We start from the raw sequence: 18,982 nt of genomic DNA, 5'->3' as shown, positions 1-18,982 counted from the left end.
AAGAGCGATAGAAGCAAAGAGGCGGACTGAGTACAGGGACTAAATGATAATCCGAAATAGACTGCGTCGCTAGGCTTTTATGTAAGAGCATTGAGTGCAGGCGAGTCGGTAAATACAGATCATCAGTTTAAGATAGTGAACAAGCGGATGAAAGGTTAGGAGAAATTTTCTCTCAAGTCCGGGGTGGTTTGGATGTGGAATGCCCTGCCAGGGAGCAGTGGTTTAGGCAGAATCCATGTGGATTCAGATTCCAAATTGGATCTTACAAGAGGGAACCAGAAATGACCTTAAAAAAAAAGGATCAGCTCCAGGGGTTTGAGGAAAAGGCAGGTAGATGTGACTGGAAGGATTGCTCTTCAGGGAGCCAGCACCGACACGATGGGCTGAATAGCTCGACTTCTTTGCTTATTATTATTATCATTATTTACTATTATTATATCACCGGCTTTGACCTGATTTTTAAAAAAAAAAAAATTGGCTCTTAGCCGGTGATGTAAACGTGACTGGGCTGTGAAATTACTATTAAAGGGGTCTTCAGGTGGCATTAATGAAGCGTCCACATAGTTGTTTTGCTCACTTCTTTGGAAGTGCCTGGGGGAGGTAAGTAGAGAATCCTCGGAGCTGAATTGTCTCCAAAGCGACACGTTTGGAAATGGAGCGTCAGATAGTGCTTATAATAGCAAACTCTGCAGGTGGAGGTGGGAAATTCCAGCAGTACCCCAACGCACACTCTGGGGGTTCCCAAGCTTCGCCCCATTGCCAACCTGCGCCTCACACGTAATTAGGTCTTCTGGGTAAAGACAGGAAATCGCAACAGGATATTTTCAATGCTGTAATAATAATAATAATGATAATGATAATGATAATCCTTGCATTTGATGTAGCGCCTGATCACGTCTTCGAGACGCCTCAAAGCGCTTGACGGAATATACTGTAAAGTGAATTGGCTGTGTATTCTGTGGGCGAAACGTTCTGCAAGAGGGAGATACTGCAATATCTCCGTCTCGCAGATGCAACAACAACAAATTTACAGTTATATAGCTCCTTTCACTTCGAGAAGACGTCCCAAGGCACTTGACAGTCCTGACTTGGCAGCCGAGGAGGTGATGGGAGCTGCGGGGGATGTCATCCTGATATGAAAGGCGCTATATAAGTATGAATATAAATATAATTTGTTGGTGGTGGTGGTGTCTGATTTTGCCCTTGTTTACTGTCAGCCCTGACAATCTGGTCACAGTCGAGATCTATTTTACTGTCACATGTAACAAACGTAAATGCTCTGCAGATGGTAACATGTGAAAGTAATTACACTGGTGACATGGGTAATGGTTAGGTGTTTACTGGGGCACTACCGCTTTCATACAGCACTCAAACCAGAAAGTACTTCCACAAACGCCAATCATACTCCCGGGAAGTAAGTACCGGATAAAGCATCTGAATACCAGTTACAGTGTTTATCTGACTTGGTTAACATTTCCGTCCAAGCGCTATTACAGGTTTTATGCTGCCCAGATGTTGAGAAATGGGAGATCAATTTTCCTGTCACATATAACAAACTCAAATGCTTTGCAAATGGTAACTTTGACTTGCCATGGAGGCCGCTGCCAAAATCCTACCAGGCTCCAAATTATATCCAAAGAGCAACAACTATGAGTCGCTTGGCAGATCACTTTTCCGGGGTAATAATCCCTTCAAAAAAATAATAATAATTTGGTCACTCCATCCACGGCTGTTTGTGGGGACGCTGCTGTGCGCTGTTGGCTGCCGCATTTCGGCCACAAAATGTACAGTCAATTTACTTTACTTTAGTTTATTCTGTGAAGCGCTTGGAGACGTCTTGAATACATGATCAGGCGCTATGTCAAATGCAAGGATTATTATTAGGATTATTACTATTATTAAATTCCAGCCATCCTCATAAGTGTCAATTACGAGAGAATTTGGACGGACAGACATTGGCACTGAGATGGTTTGACTATTATTTTGGTATGGAAATCTCCTTCGATTGTGTGCACACCAAGAGCAATTTGGATTTGGTAATTATTGGAAGATTTGGAACAGCAGCCACGCACTTGTCAAGTAAGGGCTTTCACGGTAGGACTGGAATAACACACACACTGACCGCTCAGATTCCAACACCTCTGATTTCAAGGTGTGAGCGGAAAGCTGAGAAATTCATTGTTGTCCGACGCTACTATTTTTGTTGGTTCGTCTCTGAGAGAACATAACGTGAGGTAGAGACGAGCGGACGTGTAGAGTGATAGCTCCATTTGCTCTCTTTATATACAAGAAAATTCACAAAGAGTGCATCTGGTATCGAGATGATTACACAAGCCGAGGGTGCAAATGGGAATAGCACCTGTCAGGAGATTCATTGTCACCTGCTTCGGCTTCTTATACACACGGGGGAACGAACTGAGGCATTAAAAGCAAACAACAAACTATTAAACAATTTATTCAGCACTGCATGTTGAATCAATCAGACCATTGAGCACAATTCAAAGGGTCGTGTATTATAACATTAATTTGCAGCTACGAAACTGGACATGAGCCATGAGAGATTAAGGGCTGAGTTTTTCAGTGTTACCTTGTTTATGATGGGGGTAAACCAGCAGGTGTTGAAGCCACACTGCTCCAGGTAAACGGTTTGTTCTTTAGACGTTCCTAGCGCTGACAACCTGGGACAAAGATTTTTTGTTTCGTAAACTTTTAGGCCTTTACGTTGACTCCAAGTTCTTATTTTTGTTAAGTATTTGTTTGTGAGCATTGATCTGCTGAGCAGGGCAGGAAGTCTGCACGCTCTTTAGCCGAAGATATTAACTTTAAGTAATCAATCCAGAGAGGGCTTTGGGCCAAGCTCCTCCGATCCCTTGAAGCTAAATAAAGAAGGATCTGGCATTGTCTCGACAGAGGTTTAAACCACTACAAGAAGCAACTCAGATTCACCATTTTGCATCAAATGTAAAAGTCACGGCACGAAGGCATTCGTAGTAAGATGTACTGACAGCATAATTCATCGAGGACAGTGATACGTGGAGGAAAGGCAAAGGAAGGAATCTAAAGGGAAAACACACAGAAAGCACGATTGGGTACGACATAAAGAAGTAAAGGCGAGAACCGAAATGGAAAACAATAAAGGAAAAGATAATAATATATTATTATTCTATATCATTGAAATGTTTCAAAGTGCCTCACAAGATTTATTGCAAAGTAGAGTGACTGCATATTGCGTAGTCAAAGGCAGTCAGCAATTTGCGCACAGCACAGTCCCACAAGCAGCCATGAAGTGAATGCCTTTTTTTTTGTTCACCGGGACAAGGGAACTTAGGGGGAGATATTTAAGTCATCTCGTTTTCTTAACAACACCGATTAAATAATCAAAGCGAAGGTGGAGATACCAGAAAAAGAAAAAGGGAAGTACGAAAGGAACGGAATCGCCTGCAGCTGCGAGAAAAGTAAAAGGTGAAATATTAGAGCTAACAGGAGAGAGAGAGAGAGAGAGGGCAGTGTAGTCCAAGTCAAGTCTCTGGGTGTTTATTGTACCCCTTTCTCCTCACTCGGGTCATCAGTTTGCCATTTTTTGATGGGTTGCGCAATTACGTTCGAAAATAATATAATAATAATAATCCTTGCCTTTGACCCTGCGCCCCTTCGCGTCTTCGAGACGTCTCAAAGCGCTTCACGGGATACGCTGTAAAGTGCAGCGACTGTGTATTTCGTGGGCGAAACGCGGCAGCCAATTGCGCCCGGCAGCGCGCGTCCCCGCAAACAGCCGTGGATTGAGGCGACCGATTTATTATTGTTTCTCCTCCTCTCTCTCTCTCGAGGGACTCCTATCAGAATGAAAATGAGAAGCCAATCAAAAGGGAAACCTGCCGCACCTTCGATCCTGTAGGAGAGAAACACGAGCGCAGAGGGAAAGTGTCGGCGGAGGGGTTTAAGCGGTTTGTTCGCGCTGGTCCAACTCTGGAGGTCATCAATTGACTGACTGGGTGGGAGCGTGTGGGATTGCTCTAAACTCTATGCACCGCCATACCTGGGCTACACTGACCAGGGCTCTGTCTCTGTAGAGGCTGCGCTCTCTCTCTCTCTCTCTCTCTGTTCACAGGCTGTGCTCAAACCTGTCTGGCTTTGGACGCAGCCTCTTTATTGTCTAAAGAGCTTTTAAGACAGTCTCTATGGCAACTGCTAATCGTAATCGGGAAGAGCCAGGGCTTCCTCAGTGAATCCTCCTCCCTGATTATAAAACTGAGGCAACAGGTCGAGAGTAAGAGCCTTCTCTCTCCCTGTGTGTGTCTCCGTCTCTCCTCTCTCTCTCTCTCTCTCTCGCTCCCTTTCTGTGTGTCTCCCTCTCTCTGTGTGTGTCTCTCTGACCCCCTCTCCCTCTGTATGTGTGTGTCTCCCTCTCTGTGTCTCTCCCCCTCTGTGTGTGTGTGTGTGTGTCTCTCTCTATCCCACCCCTTCCCTGTGAGTTCAACACCCACCAACCATTTCCAGTTTCACCCCAATCTGGAACACGAAGGCGCTGTTCACCCAAAGGAAGCGCTGCCCTAAACCGAAGCTATTTCATTTCTAACCCGCGGAGAGCCCAATGCTTCGGCGTTTGTTTCAAGCGGGTGAGGAGGTCCGTTTGCACTAGGAAATCAGCCGGGAGGGAGCGAGAGAAAGAAAGGAAGAAAGTAAGAAAAAGAGGGGTTCGTGTCGGCGACAGTAAGTAAGACACTTTGTTGTTTGTAACGCTCGCTTGTATTCTCGGGGTCTGTGCCCTGAAGGTCGGAGAACACGGGCACTTTGCCTGTCTTGTACTGATAATTTGATGCAGGGCATTGTATTTTTTTTCCCCCACCGACTGAATTTTTTAATCACATCCATCATCACCAAAAAAAAGGTTCAGACAGTGATCTCAATGGCGAGCTATATGTTGTTTTTTTAGCTGGTTAGACTCCAGGGGTTATTATTCCCCCCTACCCCCACCCCCAACGCACACTAAAGCCTTGGCTCTTGCCAACCTGCGCCTAATACTCTCCGGAATTAGGTAAGCGGGCTTGCGTCCCTCCGGGGAGAGAGTGAGCATTCCGCTCCGACCGTCTATCTCTGGGATTTTCTCGTGGAGGTGGGATGCATGGAAATCTCCGCTCGGTTCGGATATTCTTACTCTTACGGCGACGGGTTTCCGCAGTTGTCAGACTCCCGGCTGACCCCAAGACACGAGGTACGGAGTCAAAGGAATTCACCGTGCAACCCACCTCCGCCTGAGGGTGTCGAGAGTGTTCAGGAATGAGTGTAACATTTATGATTTTATCCAACAGGTTTGAAATACGCAGAGTAGTAGATTATCCCTGTTGCTGCGCCTCTTCATTGCCTGGTGGAAGAAGTTTGAAATAAGGTATGAAGAAACGAGAGAGAGAGAGAGAGAAAGAGAGACAGAGAGAGAGAGAGATGATTTATTTGGTTGTTTTTGTTCAGGTTTGTCATGTCGGAGCGAATTGTCTCTCCATCAGGGGTTGCACTGTGAAAGTTGTTTTAACCTTGTTAGGACAGCAACAGTCTTGTAAGATGAGAAACCCCCTCCTCCCCCCCACCAAAAAAAAACAGCGAGCCAAGATATATAAGAAGAAAGGATTCTCGCCGGTGTTAGAGGAAAAATCACACTGTTTTCATTCCGATATTAAGGGCATGAAGCAATTTTAGAAACAGCCCCATAATATTTCCTGTAACTCAGTGTCAAAGCGAACCCGGCACATCCTCCATGACGCGTGCGATCGTACTTGGCGTTTCGTGTCCCAATTCTCGCACTTCCTAAGCGGTTATGCAACGTGCAATCCCATGTCTTTTCGGATCGCGTGTCAGGCGGGGTCTCGAAAAGAAAAGGTGAGCAACGTTTAGAAAAAAACAATCCCTGAAGCTTATTGATGGCTTTGCGCGTAGCATAAGCGACAACAGATACGTGGTCAGTTAGTTTAATAATGATTACAACAGTAGCATTTGCATTTGATGCAGCGTTTTAACACATCGTTTAGATGTCTCACAGTGCTTCATAGGATATACCCTAAAGTGGATTGGACTGTGTATTTTGTGGACGAAATGCAGCAGCCAATTCCACACAGCAATGTTCCACAATCTGACCGTATCCACCAACTTACTTTTATCAATTCATTTTTATTTAATAAAATAACGATAACAAATAAAAAGGTAAGTAGTAAACCAGCTTTATGCCACTGCTTTTCTCTTCTTGGACGCACGCCTTTGAAGTACAATTAATCTCCAAGCAGATTTCTATTCACAGAATTTAAATGTTTGGAAATTAATGAAAACTTGAAAGCGTAAGCTGATTTCACCGAAATCAAAGAGAACGGAGAGTGGATTTATCATATCCAGAAAATAACAGACGTAATATAGAAGAAGCATTTTTTTCCAATGGTATAATTTGTTTTGGTGTTATGATACCCGAATTTATTCAGCAAACCAGATTTACACTTCAAAAGTAAGATTTTCTCATATAAACGATGGTGGATCACTTTACACTCGTACCCTGACGGCCAGAACTAGGTGTGCCTTGATTATGAGGTAGAACGTATTCAAGTAACAAATAATAAATAATAAAATAGGCCAAGGGAAGGTCTCAGAGGGCTGGCACCGGCTTCCAAATTAAGGGCTGAATTTAAAACTTTCCACAATTTTGGACTATTTTAATTTTAGTTTTAGACAGAATGATCTTCAGGCCTTTAGGTGAAAATTTCCGGCCTTTAATAAAAGCCTCTACGTTTTTTGAGATTATTTTGCCTGTTGGCATTCCTGGCCTGCCTTTACTTTCTTCATATTATTCACGCCCTCATCCCCTTCGAGCATTTTTCAAGCTCATTTTACTGATATTCACAATCTTAGCCCTCTCTTACTTCATATGGCATCACAGACAGGTGGAACATAAACACAAAGGTGCTACAGTTGATCTAATTCTTTGACATATATATTTTTTTACAGTGGTGAAATTCCTGCGTTAAAGAATCGTTCTTCAATCCTCTTTCTGTGCGCTTTCGGATTCAAAGGCCATCAGAGTGAACAAAGTCAATGGCCTCCTGGTTTAAGTGGAGTGAACCTTACCACAGGTGCTCTGAAAGAAATCCAGCGGACATGGTAGTGGACACCCTCATGATGGAGCTCAGCTGGCAGATAAAACAAGCTGAGAAGATGCAGAGGGAGCGAGAGAATGAATACAGGAGGATAAGAACAGGCGTGGACTACAGCTGGCTGGTCAGTTACCCCAAACACAGCTATGATATCTCCCCAGTGGAGAGGCTAGAACTTGAGTCAGCTTGTGCCAAAATCCACCCTTCGTATTGTGGACCAGTGATACTTAGGTAATGTCTTCTGCAATATGATTATTGATTTGTACAAGCCTTTGTGTGGAAAAAGTGTTTGCTAGTTTCACTCCTGAATGGCCTACTTCTAATTTTAAGATTATAATAATAATAATAATAATAATAATAATCCTTGCATTTGATATAGCGCTTTTCACGTCGGGAGGACGTCCCAAAGCGCTTCACAGAACACACTGTAAAGTGAATTGATTGTATATTTGTGGGCGAACGCGGCAGCCAATTGCGCACAGCAATGTCCCACAAACAGTCGTAGATTGAAAATGACCAATTTTATTATTGTTTATTTTTTGGGGGGGGGATTATTATTAGGCTCTGTGTGGAGTAAGGAAACTTGCCCAAGGTTTCGCCCTCTGCCTGGAATTGAACTCAGGTCTCTCGCTTGTAAAGTGAGTGCTCTAACCACTGAGCTACAGGACTCCACATTATGCCCCCTTGCTCTGGGTTCCCTCACCAGAGGGTGTTGTTGTTTCTTGGTATCGGCCCTATCAAGTCACCTTTATCATTTAAACACCTCAATCAAATCACCCATCAACCTTCTGAACTCCAGGAAATACAAGCCAAGCTTGTGCCGCGTGTCCTCCTAATTTAACCCCATTCACCCCCCCAGTATAATAATATAATATAATAATAATAATAATCCTTGCATTTGATATAGCGCTTCTCACGTCGGGAGGACGTCCCAAAGCGCTTCACAGAACACACTGTAAAGTGAATTGACTGTATATTTGTGGGCGAACGCGGCAGCCAATTGCGCACAGCAATGTCCCACAAACAGTCGTAGATTGAAAATGACCAATTTATTATTGTTTTTGGTTTTGGAGGGAATATTATTAGGCTCTGTGTGGAGTAAGGAAACTTGCCCAAGGTTTCGCCCTCTGCCTGGAATTGAACTCAGGTCTCTCACTTGCAAAGCGAGTGCTCTAACCACTGAGCTACAGGACTCCACTAATGTATAATTGACGTTGTTAACGCTGTGACTATTTGTGGTGTCAGAAATTGCTTGCCCTCTATTCCTTCACGGATCAGTGGAATAATTATACAGTATATTATATGTGGTTTGGGATATCAGCTGCATTATAAAATAGCACGTTTTATATAATCTCCTGGCCCAGAGTGCGACAGGATCACACAACCAAGAATTCACACTTATTGTTTTCCAGAGAGCTTCAGAGAGACTAATGTTCCTATCCAGAATTTCTAAAAGAACAACGATAATAAGACATCTCTTTCGATGTTAGGATTCCAGAATGGGAGTTCTAAAATCTTTTGTTGCTCCTCAATACAAATAGACAAAAATCTGGAAGATTGATACTGAGAGACAGCTCTGTGTGGTACAAATCAACTAAACCACCTTCCCACATTGCTACCAAATTATCTTCTTTTATCTCAGCGATCAAACTTACTTTATCGAACAACAGAACTTAAATGACTTCTTTACAAATGTAACAAAGGGAAGAGCTTTTACTATGCGGTTGGAGAGATTTTACCCGAGAACTGTCGGTCTGAACTATTCAATTTCACTGTCAACAATGATTCTATTCCCATCTTATTATCCAAAATGTCAGTCTGATTTGTCAGTGCCACCGACTTAACAATTGTTGCTTTGTGCATATGTCTGGTTTGAAGGGAACGCTGTTCCGGTGTCAGAGTGCAGTAGAAGCAGATAAATGCTTCCAGCTATTTTAAAATTACAGCAACGCCTCTCTTCAGCAATAGAGTGAGAAGCGAATGCCTTTACCCTTTGTCCACGATTATGTATATCGGTTCAGCAAGTGGTTATATATTGGTAATTCCTTGTTTAATGTGTTTGATAAAATCAACAGTCTTTATAATCCACAAGTTTAACCACCTTATTACTCTCCTGAAAAGTTTGTAAAGCTGCAATGGAAAATGCAGTTGTTCTGTGTCAGTCTTCATTTTCTAAGAATAAAATGAGGTAAGACATCTTATTTAACAAATGATTTGCCATTGGCTTTTCCCAATTGATTTAATCTGAGAGCAGTGAATAACAAAAAAAATTCTCCCTCGAAGATTAATCTGTTAAAGTTCCCCGATTCCCAAAGTTATTGGAAGTTATACATCTAACATGACATCCCGGCAGGATTGGAGTCGTAGTTTCACACAGAGTTTTTGATCATATATTTCTATAATTACTTTCATTTCAGCTCTTTTTCAAATAAACGAATTGACGTAGCATTGATTAATATTGGAACTCCATTTCTAAATCTGTTCTTCCAGTCTTGAGGTTTGTCCTCCAATCATTGAGGTCTATCGCCTTCTTGGATTTACAATCACTTTATGCCCTTTATTTCTCTCCAATTCCGATGTCGGATGCTATGAGTCTTTTGACACAGCAGAGATTTAAGCCTCAGGATCATCCTGTTCATTCTTCTATAAACTCTCTCCATTGTTTTGATGTCCTTCGGAAGTTGCCAAAGGCCAATATTCTAAATAAAGCAATTCCATGAGCAAAAATGATAATATTAATCCTTGCATTTGATATAGCGCCTGATCACGTCTTTGAGACGTCTCAAAGCGCTTCACAGAATAAACTGTAAAGTGAATTGACTGTATATTTTGTGGGCGAAATGAAGGGTTTAGAATAAGTTATGGTAGTTGCAACCAGATGTTGTTACAATGCATCGATGGCAAGTTTTTTTTCATTAATTAACCTCACATTCAATGGATGATTTTAGTGAACGCTGCATGATGTGGGAGTAAATTCCTCCAGCGTCTAGATTTATTCTATTTTCTTAGCATTTCAGAGCGGTGCAGAATTTGGCAATTTGTTGAATTTCAGTCTTACCATTGAAGTCAGTTTCCTGTAGCTCTTAGAACTTAACAAAAAAAGGCTTCATAACTAAGATTGCCAGACCAGTATTCCGATTGACTGTATTGAAGAATTTGCCAAATTGCAGACAGGAACAACTTGCATCTATACAGTGCCCTTCGTGTAGGATAGTGTCTCGGAGCGCTGTACAATGGTGGGGTTGGACAACCCGGCAAGGGAGAAAGGGGAGGGAGAGGTGACCGAAAGGTGCAACCGAAGAGATCGGTCTTAGATGCTCTGAAATACTGAGAAAATAAAGTAACTCTAGACCCAGGTGAGGTTTCTCTCCCATAGATTCTAAATATACCACAGGCTGACTCACTGCAGCCATCCTTTTTCACTAGAGATCTAATTGTTCCATTAGGGAACGTTCATGTTGATGAGCAGCTCCAGCAAAGCCCAGTGTTACACAACTAAATAATACCGAATGTTCTGTCTCCTCCTCAAATGTCATCTACTTATGTGCTTGGCTTTGTTGAAGTGATGGTTTCGTTTCGATTCACTGCGTTCGCTTTTGAGGGCCGTGGATTTAAGGCCAAGCAAGGCACCTAACGTAGGCCACACCAAGGCAGACAAAAAGATGAATTCAGAACTGGTGGTTTCGGTGATGCTCAACGTGTGTGTTTCTTTTAAAAAAAAATCTTGTGATCCGTCACACCGTCGGGGTTGGGAACTTTATAGGCTGCATATTTGCGGGAAGAAGAGACTGAGAGAGGTAAAAGGTTCCGAAATTTCGAGGTTCATTTGAAAAGAAATAGGCTGGCAATGAATCTTAATTTCAGCACAGCGGAGGAAGGAGTGCTTGGAGCTGTGACCTGTTCGGAGCACGGTAGGTACCAATGTTAGAGAAGAGGATGATAAAGACGAGCTCGAAATGGAGGGAGAGGTTTGGAGGTCAGGCCTGACAAAACACGAAGAACAAAACACAGCCCGTGACAGCAGTGACTGAGATGATGCAGTAATAGGGATAAACAAGTGGAGAAGCTGCCTGAGCAAAGGAGTAGCTGTCTGGGTGCGTTGGCCCCGGCCTCAATCAGCCGACGTCACATCAATTGGCTGAAGCAAATTAGAAATAATAGTCTTATTTCTTAAGACTCGTCTCAAGTCTTTTGCTATTTTAGAATTCGGATTAATTCTCCAAATACGGAGCGATGGCTCCCAAGTAGAGACGGAGAGCGCAGGCTATGCTTTTGGGGTTACAAAGCACGACAGTTACTTATGCTGCATGTTACAAACACTGTAGTTCGATAGCAGAAGTCACTTTAATCCAGTTTGTTTTATTGATATACAGGTTTCGACAGAAGGTCGTCGAGTATGAGCCTGAGGTGAAGGAAGTATCCCAGTTATTTCAGTCTGTTCTACAGGAGACGATGGAAAGGATGAAAGACGAGGAGGAGGCGAAGAAGTTGACCAGGCAGTGGACCAAGAAACGGACAACCAGTCTGTCCACGTTTAAATCTCGAGTGAGGATTTTTCCCTTTAGTAGTAATATCAAGACAGTATCGGAGGACGTGGAGCAATGCAATGTGCCAGCCCGACGGCTATGGAGTTTACCGGATTTCAGGAACACCAAAAATTGCTGATGGATCAGGACCTTTTTGTGACTTTCCTGTAGAAATTATTTCATGTGGAATTGTAGTGGAATTATTCATTGTTCAATTTTAAATTGATCTTTAATTGGACGAACCTTGGAAGTGTGACTGTAGTGAGTGTGCGTAGACCTGCAGAACAGGCGCCTTTAAAAACATTTGCACTTGTGATCTCAAAGACAATTGTGGAATTAGGATTCATAGAATAATATAGCATTGGTGTATCGGGGGCCGCCTGTGGAGAAGAGTGAAAGGTTTATAAGCACCTCAGTAACTTATAAGATAAATATAAGACATAAATAAAAAAGGCTCTGCTACAATTATTAAAGTGATGTATAGTTTATTACATAAATATCCTTTCAAAGTTGTTCTGATTTAAGCCATTAAATGATAAGCATTTAGCAATCAACATAGCCAGCAGCTGTAAGTAGGGGATACAGAAGAAAGCTAATTAACTCTTCACTTCGCATGAATCCACTTGAACTTTATTTTATGGAAGTCAAGCAAAACGGACCAAAGCACCTAAGGAGAGAATGGGAGGGGAGGAAATTGGAGAATGCCCCCACCCTATCCCTACTTGTTTCACTCTCATAATTGTTGCATCAACTGGTAAGAGAGCGGTCTTCTTCTGAAAGTTTGTACCACTGCATCTGCTGTCACAATGAACGCAGTCCTTGTTTTGTTGAAAAAATTATAGTGCGTTTCCACAGGGAATTAAAAGCCACCGAGGAATTGATGTTACCCAGAATGGAGTGCAAAAACAGGAAGGAATTCTGCGGTAATATTACAAACCAATATTATTCGTAACCCACCCAGCATTTCAAGGAATAACAAATCTTACTCTGTCAAGCGCTTTGAGACATCGCAACGACGTGATACGGCGATGTAAGATTATTATTATGATTATAATGTCTTTATGACCATTTGTGTGCAATGTGTACAGTTGCCATGTTGACAATAAGCTTGTAACATTTGAAGGGTCTTTATTTTTCTGGCTTTCCTGATTGAGCAGAGATGATGCTGCTAAATGTAATGGTTAGAGTGAGGATATTCTGCACGAAGTGGAAGCTGTACATATTTCAGAATTCTGAGCAGAAGATTGAATTTGTGAATAAACTAATGAAATTTACTTTCGTATCCTCCCCGTGACCAAGGATTATGTTGACGAGTTATCAATCCAGTTGAAGTTATCAATCTCAATTCCATCTGGCCACTGCGGTCACGGTCGACTCAAAACAAAAGTGCTGCCGACATTAAGCAGAAAAGTAAATGGAACAAATCTGATCAGCGTATCTGACGATCCTGATTTGTTGATGAGCTGAGCGAAAACCGGATCAAGTGTGTTTGCTTGGCTCCAATCGGTAACGTTCTTAGCTCTGAATCAGGTTGGGAGTTCAAGACTCTGGTTGGGACTTTGATTGAATTCCAAGTCTGGGCTGACTCTCCGAAACAGTGCTGGGGGTTACACCGCATTGCTAGAGGTGCCATCCTTTTGGATGAGGTATAAAACCAAGGGACATTGCTGTGTGCAAATTGGCTGTTGTGTTCACCTACCAATACACACTCTACAGCATACCTTGGTGAAGGTTTTGAGATGCGTTACCATATGCCATTGTTATTTATCTTAACTGAAGCTTTGATTCTGACGGTCGTGGATGAAGCTACGGTTCCTGGGATTGTTGAATGCAGTACAATGAAAGTAGTAGAAGCAGCAAGTTAATTGATCCCAGTCTAACGTAGGGTCTTCCTTTAAGAAACACTGTTTGAAAGGAGGGGGGTTGGGTGTGTGTGGGGGGGGGGATAGGTTAAGGATCTTAGATTAGATTAAATACAGTAAAATAATCTCAATTCAGTTCTCAAAGGTGCAGGAGACAGTAAGAGCCCTTCAGCTATGGCTGTTGCCTTCAGGTTCAGCGGCACTTTCACTGTGTACTGCTGTTGGGAGATGCTCAAGGCTCCAAGATCATCATCACCAGTTCGACGTGGCTTTGGCTAAGCCATCAGCAGCAAAGACATATCGTGAACGGGTATTTTAAATACCACCTGGATGAATAGGGAATGTGTTTGGAGCGAGCAGTTTTCTGAATTTTAGTCCTTGAATTAGTAGCGGATTCTGACAGCTTCTGGGGGAAAAAAAAGGTAGAACGAACCATTTCAAAGCAGGATTATGGTGAGGATACATACATTAAGAAGCTAGAGGTTTCAAGCAAGATCTTGTAGATATCTTTAGCATTAAGTTACGTTAAGGTACATTAAATTGATCTCTCATACACGATCTTCCATGTTTTGTTAAAAGCGAGTGAAACTTCTCTCATTCCTACTTCAGGACACAATATCCAAAGAGTCACAACCCATATAGTCACTAGTTGGGCTCTCGTTAAAACTGCTGCTTCAACTTTTACCTTTCTTTTTCAAATACAGATTCTTTCACGTATAACTAGAATGTTGCAGGTCTCCTCCATAAGAACATAATGTTATTTCCTAAAAGAAAACTATCCAATCTGTGTTTGAAAGAATCAGCTTCCTAAAGAATCCTTCGTATCCGACATTATTTTTAAGATAGTTTTATTGCCTTTCCGCGTTTACTTACACAGCCGGGGATATCGTGCCGAAACCCCTCGAATTTTACGCCCACTTTGATTGTCAAGTCAGAAAGGTTTGATCTTTGATCTTTAAATCCAGTGATGTACGTTTATAGAAATCACGCTTCTCGAAATGATGCAATATCTATCTACATCTCGATTTCCTGCTTTTTTTATTAATCAAGATCGATGCAACTCAAATTTTTCCGAGCAGTTTGGAATGTGAGCATCGCCTGTGCAGAACAAAAAAAAAAAAAATCCTTATCAAAATATCTGTCCAAAACGAGCAGGCAACTTTCCGCAGTCATTACGTGAAGAGCTTTCCTTCCCAAAGAAGTCCTTTGATAAAAGCAGTCAGGATACATTATAAACGGTGTCTCAAGTCCCCTTCCTGTTACAGGAGTTATACATTTCTCAAACAATCCAGATGGTCACAACGTCAGAGCTCAACAGCAAAGCAGACAATAACACAACCTTCCTCGGTGTCCACAGCAGAAACGTCCACCTGATCTGGATTTGTGAGGTTTTTCCCTGAGTTTTTCCAATTGAAGACACGGACAGGTCTTCAGTGGCAAAAGTCCAGGCTGATGACAGATCCTGTATTTCACGGTTTACGAATCCCACTATTCATCGCCTCTACATGGCAGAGTTCAGGAACTGGAGGAGTTCCGCTCGATTTCGGTCTCTCTGTGGGATTGAAAATAAAAGAACCTTTTGATGACACCGGGCAGAGCTGCAGTGGTAATCCTTGCGTACAAGTACAGACATTTCACACTCAGGACACAGCTCAGAACATTCCCTACATGGCTGATGCTTGGTTGCAAAAATTCATTATAATCCCCTCCCTCCACCTCACCGTTCCCAGTTATTTTGTAGCAGAGTATTTATCATTGTTTTTCATTGCTTTAACATATTTTGCATCCCCCTTTCTTCAGTCATCTTGCCCGGTCACCTGAAGCTGAGAAAATGGACGCATGCTCTCGGCAGACGGCAGAAAGCGGTAGAGAGAAACCAGGTGGGACCCTTCTGCTCTAATATTCCCTTCCCGTTAGGGACTACACTGTATGTGGTTCTGGTCTGAAGGATGGTGGAGTTTGGATTTTAATCTACGTCTTTTGCCACTTCTTGATACTGAGCATCTGTACACATTCAGTGCATCTGTACCACTCACTCTCCTTCCTCAAATTATCTTAGGGAACCGATAATAATTGCTAATATCCTGTGTGTGAAAGAGAGCTGGGAGATAGATGTTAATGCTTCGCACCCACTTACACCCATATATCTCTTTTTTTAAAATACACTATTTATTTGGAGAACGCAAAGCAAAAGGATACTCTTCGTGAAACGGACTATTATTAGACTGTCTCCTAAGCAGCAGAAATATGAGAAAACACGTTAGTGACCGCAACAAACAGTCTAAGCCTTTAACAGTCTACGCTCTTTTTCAGCATTTCAAAATTTGAAGGCAGCACCTTCTATTAATACGGAGGAACTCAGCCACTAATCCCATTAAGGCATTCTCATATCCTCTTCCAAAATTCTCCGTCGTGTTGTTTATTAGTTGCAGACAAGCGCAGAAGTGCTATTTTTGTTCTTGCAGCCCTGGGAAAACATGGCCTCTGAATAAATGTTGCAGAATGTGCAGTTCCACGTCGCAAGCTATGGGGGGAGGGAGGTAGGGGAGACCGAGTGGGGACTGTGATGTCTCAGGTTGTCAACTTTAAATCTTACAGCAGCCTTGATGAAAAGCACAGCAATGTTTAATTTGCAAGTCAAGTAAACCATGCTTAAAACCTCTCTTATGGCCAAGGGAAGTGGTTTCAAGGTGAGGGGGTTGAGTATTCCCACACAATGATGCATGGTACTTGTGAAACATAAGGCAGTTGCGAAAATGAAGCCGGATTCGGAATCAAACTGGCTGCCTTAGTCGCTATTCTATTAGGCGTCTGTCCAGTGAGATTGAGGAGGAGGAGGCGGAGAGAGCCAAGTGATGAAAACATGCATCCTCCGAATGCTTTATTTGATCGAAATTATGATCGGAACTGCTTCCTCACAACTGCGAGGAGACCGAACACCTCCGGTCAGCTAAAGAATCAGATTTTACTCAGGATGCGTATGCACAGTACTACTGTTGAAGCTCAATTGACTGACCTGCGGCAGATAATAATAGAGCACAAATCAAGACCTTGAACGTCACGTCTCCCCGAGAATAAGGTATATAATTTCTCTTAACAGGTCAATCGCATTTATTTATCAAATCTCAGACTAAAAGTAAAAAAAATTCCGCTCGTCATGAGGTTCTCCTTGGAATAAAATGAACTTTTGCAATGAGTTCACTTTACCTGTTTATCGCCTTTTGTCTTTTTGACTTTCATTTTGATTTTCTTCCCTGTAATCGTGCTGTATTTACTACTTTTGTCTCGGCCTTTCAGGAACTGTAACAGAAGAACAGCTCTGGTAAGCATAGCCGCCGTCAACAGGGCCAGAGGCACCGTGATCACTGACCACCATCTTGTGTCAACAAATGGAACTTCTAATGGTTTGACTTCATCCTTCTGAGTGAGATACTGAATACCGTGTGTTAATAATAATAATAATAATCCTTGCATTTGATACAGCGCCTTATCACGTCTTCGGGGCGTCACCAAGCGCTTCACAGATTATACTGTAAAGCGAACTGACTGTATATTTTGTGGGGCAGATCTATTGTTGTGGGACAACACAAAGCAAAAATAAAAAAAAGTCCTCCAACATTTTGAAATGCTTCCTGACGCAGATCGTCCAGCTGTAAAAAAAAAAATCCTTTTACCTCCAGCGGGGTCTTTGGCTCAGGCGGCCGCAGTCTTTCCTCCGTGTCAAGTGTCGTAGATTCAAGGCCCACCCCAGCACTTCAGAATGTCTGCAAAGCCCTTCGTGCTGGATGGAAATACTTCATGATCGGCCTTCAAGAATTCTCAAAGAATTACACGTCGCCTTACACAACATCTTTCACCACCTTTGCTGAAATGCGCTGAAGGAATAATTGGCGTATTTTGGGGAATTGTGTATTGTTTCTGCTTCAATGAGCTGGATTGCCTAATTTAGTGTGACACCCAAAGTCTTCAAAATGCTTTGTTAAACTTTGGAATTGTCAGTAATTTTTAATATACATTTAGTCAATAATTAACAGGCAGTTGTCCAATTCTTAAGATGCAAGTGTTTCGTTGCAAGACAAAGTCAAGGTTTATATTGGGTGCTGCTTTGCTTAACTTCTAAATGCCTTACACAGTGTTTTACCTCTTTAACAAGTAAAGACCAACAGCTGATTTCAGGGCTTTGGTAAATGTGGAGGCTTTTGTTCATTCCATACTATTATATCAAAATATTTTAAGGATTCATTTCCAATAAGCTATTTTCCATTGAAAGTATCATTTTCTCGTTCGATGTTGCTGTTAAGTTTCAAATGTCATGTTTGTGATTTTTTTTGTCAATCTTTAGTCTTATGCAACAAACAAAAAAAAAGGTTTCAAGCATCCCGATAATGCTGCGACTCCTGATTAATCTGAATTCTTCGTATGACTTGACATGGGCTCTATTTTAAAAAAAAGAGTAGATTTTGTGCAACTATCTAATAGCTCAGATAAACTGCATAAGAAACAGTTGAAAGCCTTCTACCTAATTACCTTTGGCAAATTGTCTGCTCAAACCAGTAAGTACTTATATGGAAAAATTCCACCTTAGTCTAGTTTTACTCTATGTTTTTTTTTGGAGCGTCCAGAATTTTGGCAAATTTTTACATTTAATTTTGAAGCTGTTTTTCTATAAGTTCTTTAGAAACTACTGAGAATCATCTTCAGAGTTAAGGTTAAAGTCACCAATTTCCAATTGCCCTTGCACTATCGCTAAAAATACTTGCACACCTGACAGCACAACAACAGCTTGCATTAATGTAGCGCCCTTCACTTAGGATAACGTCTTGGGAATGCTTCGCAGTTGGCGGGTTGGATGCTGAGCAAGGGAGAGATGGGAGAAGTGACCATGTGCATGGTTGAAGAGTTAGGTTTCCAAGCGAGATTTGAAGGGACATAAGGAGGGGAGATTTGGGGAGTTGGCGGCAGGATGCTCAGCGGTAGTGGCTGAAGGCACGTCAGCTGAGTGAAAAGGCAGGCGGAAGAGTGGGGTGCGAGCAGGTCAGAGAGATAAGTCGGGAGATGATAGAGAGATTCGTACGTGAGTGTGAGGACCTCAAGGTCAATCTGTTCGGAGTTGGGAAATCGGTGGATTGGAGTGATGGGAGTGCCGAGTTTGGTGTCGGGGTGAGGATGAGGGTAGCAGAGTGTTGGATGAGCTGGACTTGTGGACGGCGGAGCCGGGATGACCAGCGAGGAGGTGGGTCAAGACAGGATCTTTGACAAATTCGAGAGGGGAAGCGGCACGAAAGTGGAGATGAGGGTTTTCGGTAGCATTTTGGTGTGAGTGAGTGTTGCAAACAAAACAACGCGCTGAAAGCCTGCATTACCAGTTCAGCATTCACATTCTTCCCCCGTAACCATGGAGGTTAGGAATGGCATTTCTGGGAACGTCACTTATCCTTTTTAAGCCTACTTGCTGCTGTGTTTCCTG

The 18,982-nt window shown here is 42.4% G+C and overlaps 1 protein-coding gene and 2 long non-coding RNA genes across 3 annotated transcripts; 2 read left to right on the top strand and 1 right to left on the bottom strand.

The window, feature by feature from the left end:
* The first annotated feature begins 4,688 nt into the window (after positions 1-4,688).
* Positions 4,689-7,035, top strand: LOC103186147. The gene is made up of 3 exons (XR_488711.2): positions 4,689-4,710; positions 5,310-5,386; positions 6,982-7,035. It is a non-coding gene; the product is annotated as an uncharacterized LOC103186147 (long non-coding RNA).
* rd3 (retinal degeneration 3, GUCY2D regulator) lies at positions 7,033-12,105 on the top strand. Its single transcript, XM_007905010.2, has 2 exons — positions 7,033-7,358; positions 11,501-12,105. Exons 1-2 carry the CDS (start codon positions 7,069-7,071, stop codon positions 11,790-11,792), a joined length of 582 nt encoding a protein of 193 aa, XP_007903201.1. The 5' UTR covers positions 7,033-7,068; the 3' UTR covers positions 11,793-12,105.
* A 2,096-nt stretch (positions 12,106-14,201) lies between these two features.
* On the bottom strand, positions 14,202-17,007 carry LOC103186146. Its single transcript, XR_006084970.1, has 2 exons — positions 16,723-17,007; positions 14,202-15,067 (listed from the first exon to the last, which is right to left on the bottom strand). It is a non-coding gene; the product is annotated as an uncharacterized LOC103186146 (long non-coding RNA).
* Positions 17,008-18,982: the final 1,975 nt, after the last annotated feature.

The sequence above is a fragment of the Callorhinchus milii genome, unplaced genomic scaffold, assembly GCF_018977255.1.
Source record: "Callorhinchus milii isolate IMCB2004 unplaced genomic scaffold, IMCB_Cmil_1.0 Scaffold3, whole genome shotgun sequence".
Classification (NCBI taxonomy): Eukaryota; Metazoa; Chordata; class Chondrichthyes; order Chimaeriformes; family Callorhinchidae; genus Callorhinchus; species Callorhinchus milii.
This window is presented reverse-complemented; position numbering and strand designations above follow the sequence as displayed.

Excerpts from the sequence above, each read along its gene's own strand:
- rd3 (XM_007905010.2), top strand. The coding sequence starts at position 7,069 with ATGGCCTCCTGGTTTAAGTGGAGTGAACCTTACCACAGGTGCTCTGAA. Across the intron at positions 7,359-11,500 it reads TGTGGACCAGTGATACTTAG|GTTTCGACAGAAGGTCGTCG; the intron begins GTAATGTCTTCT and ends ATTGATATACAG.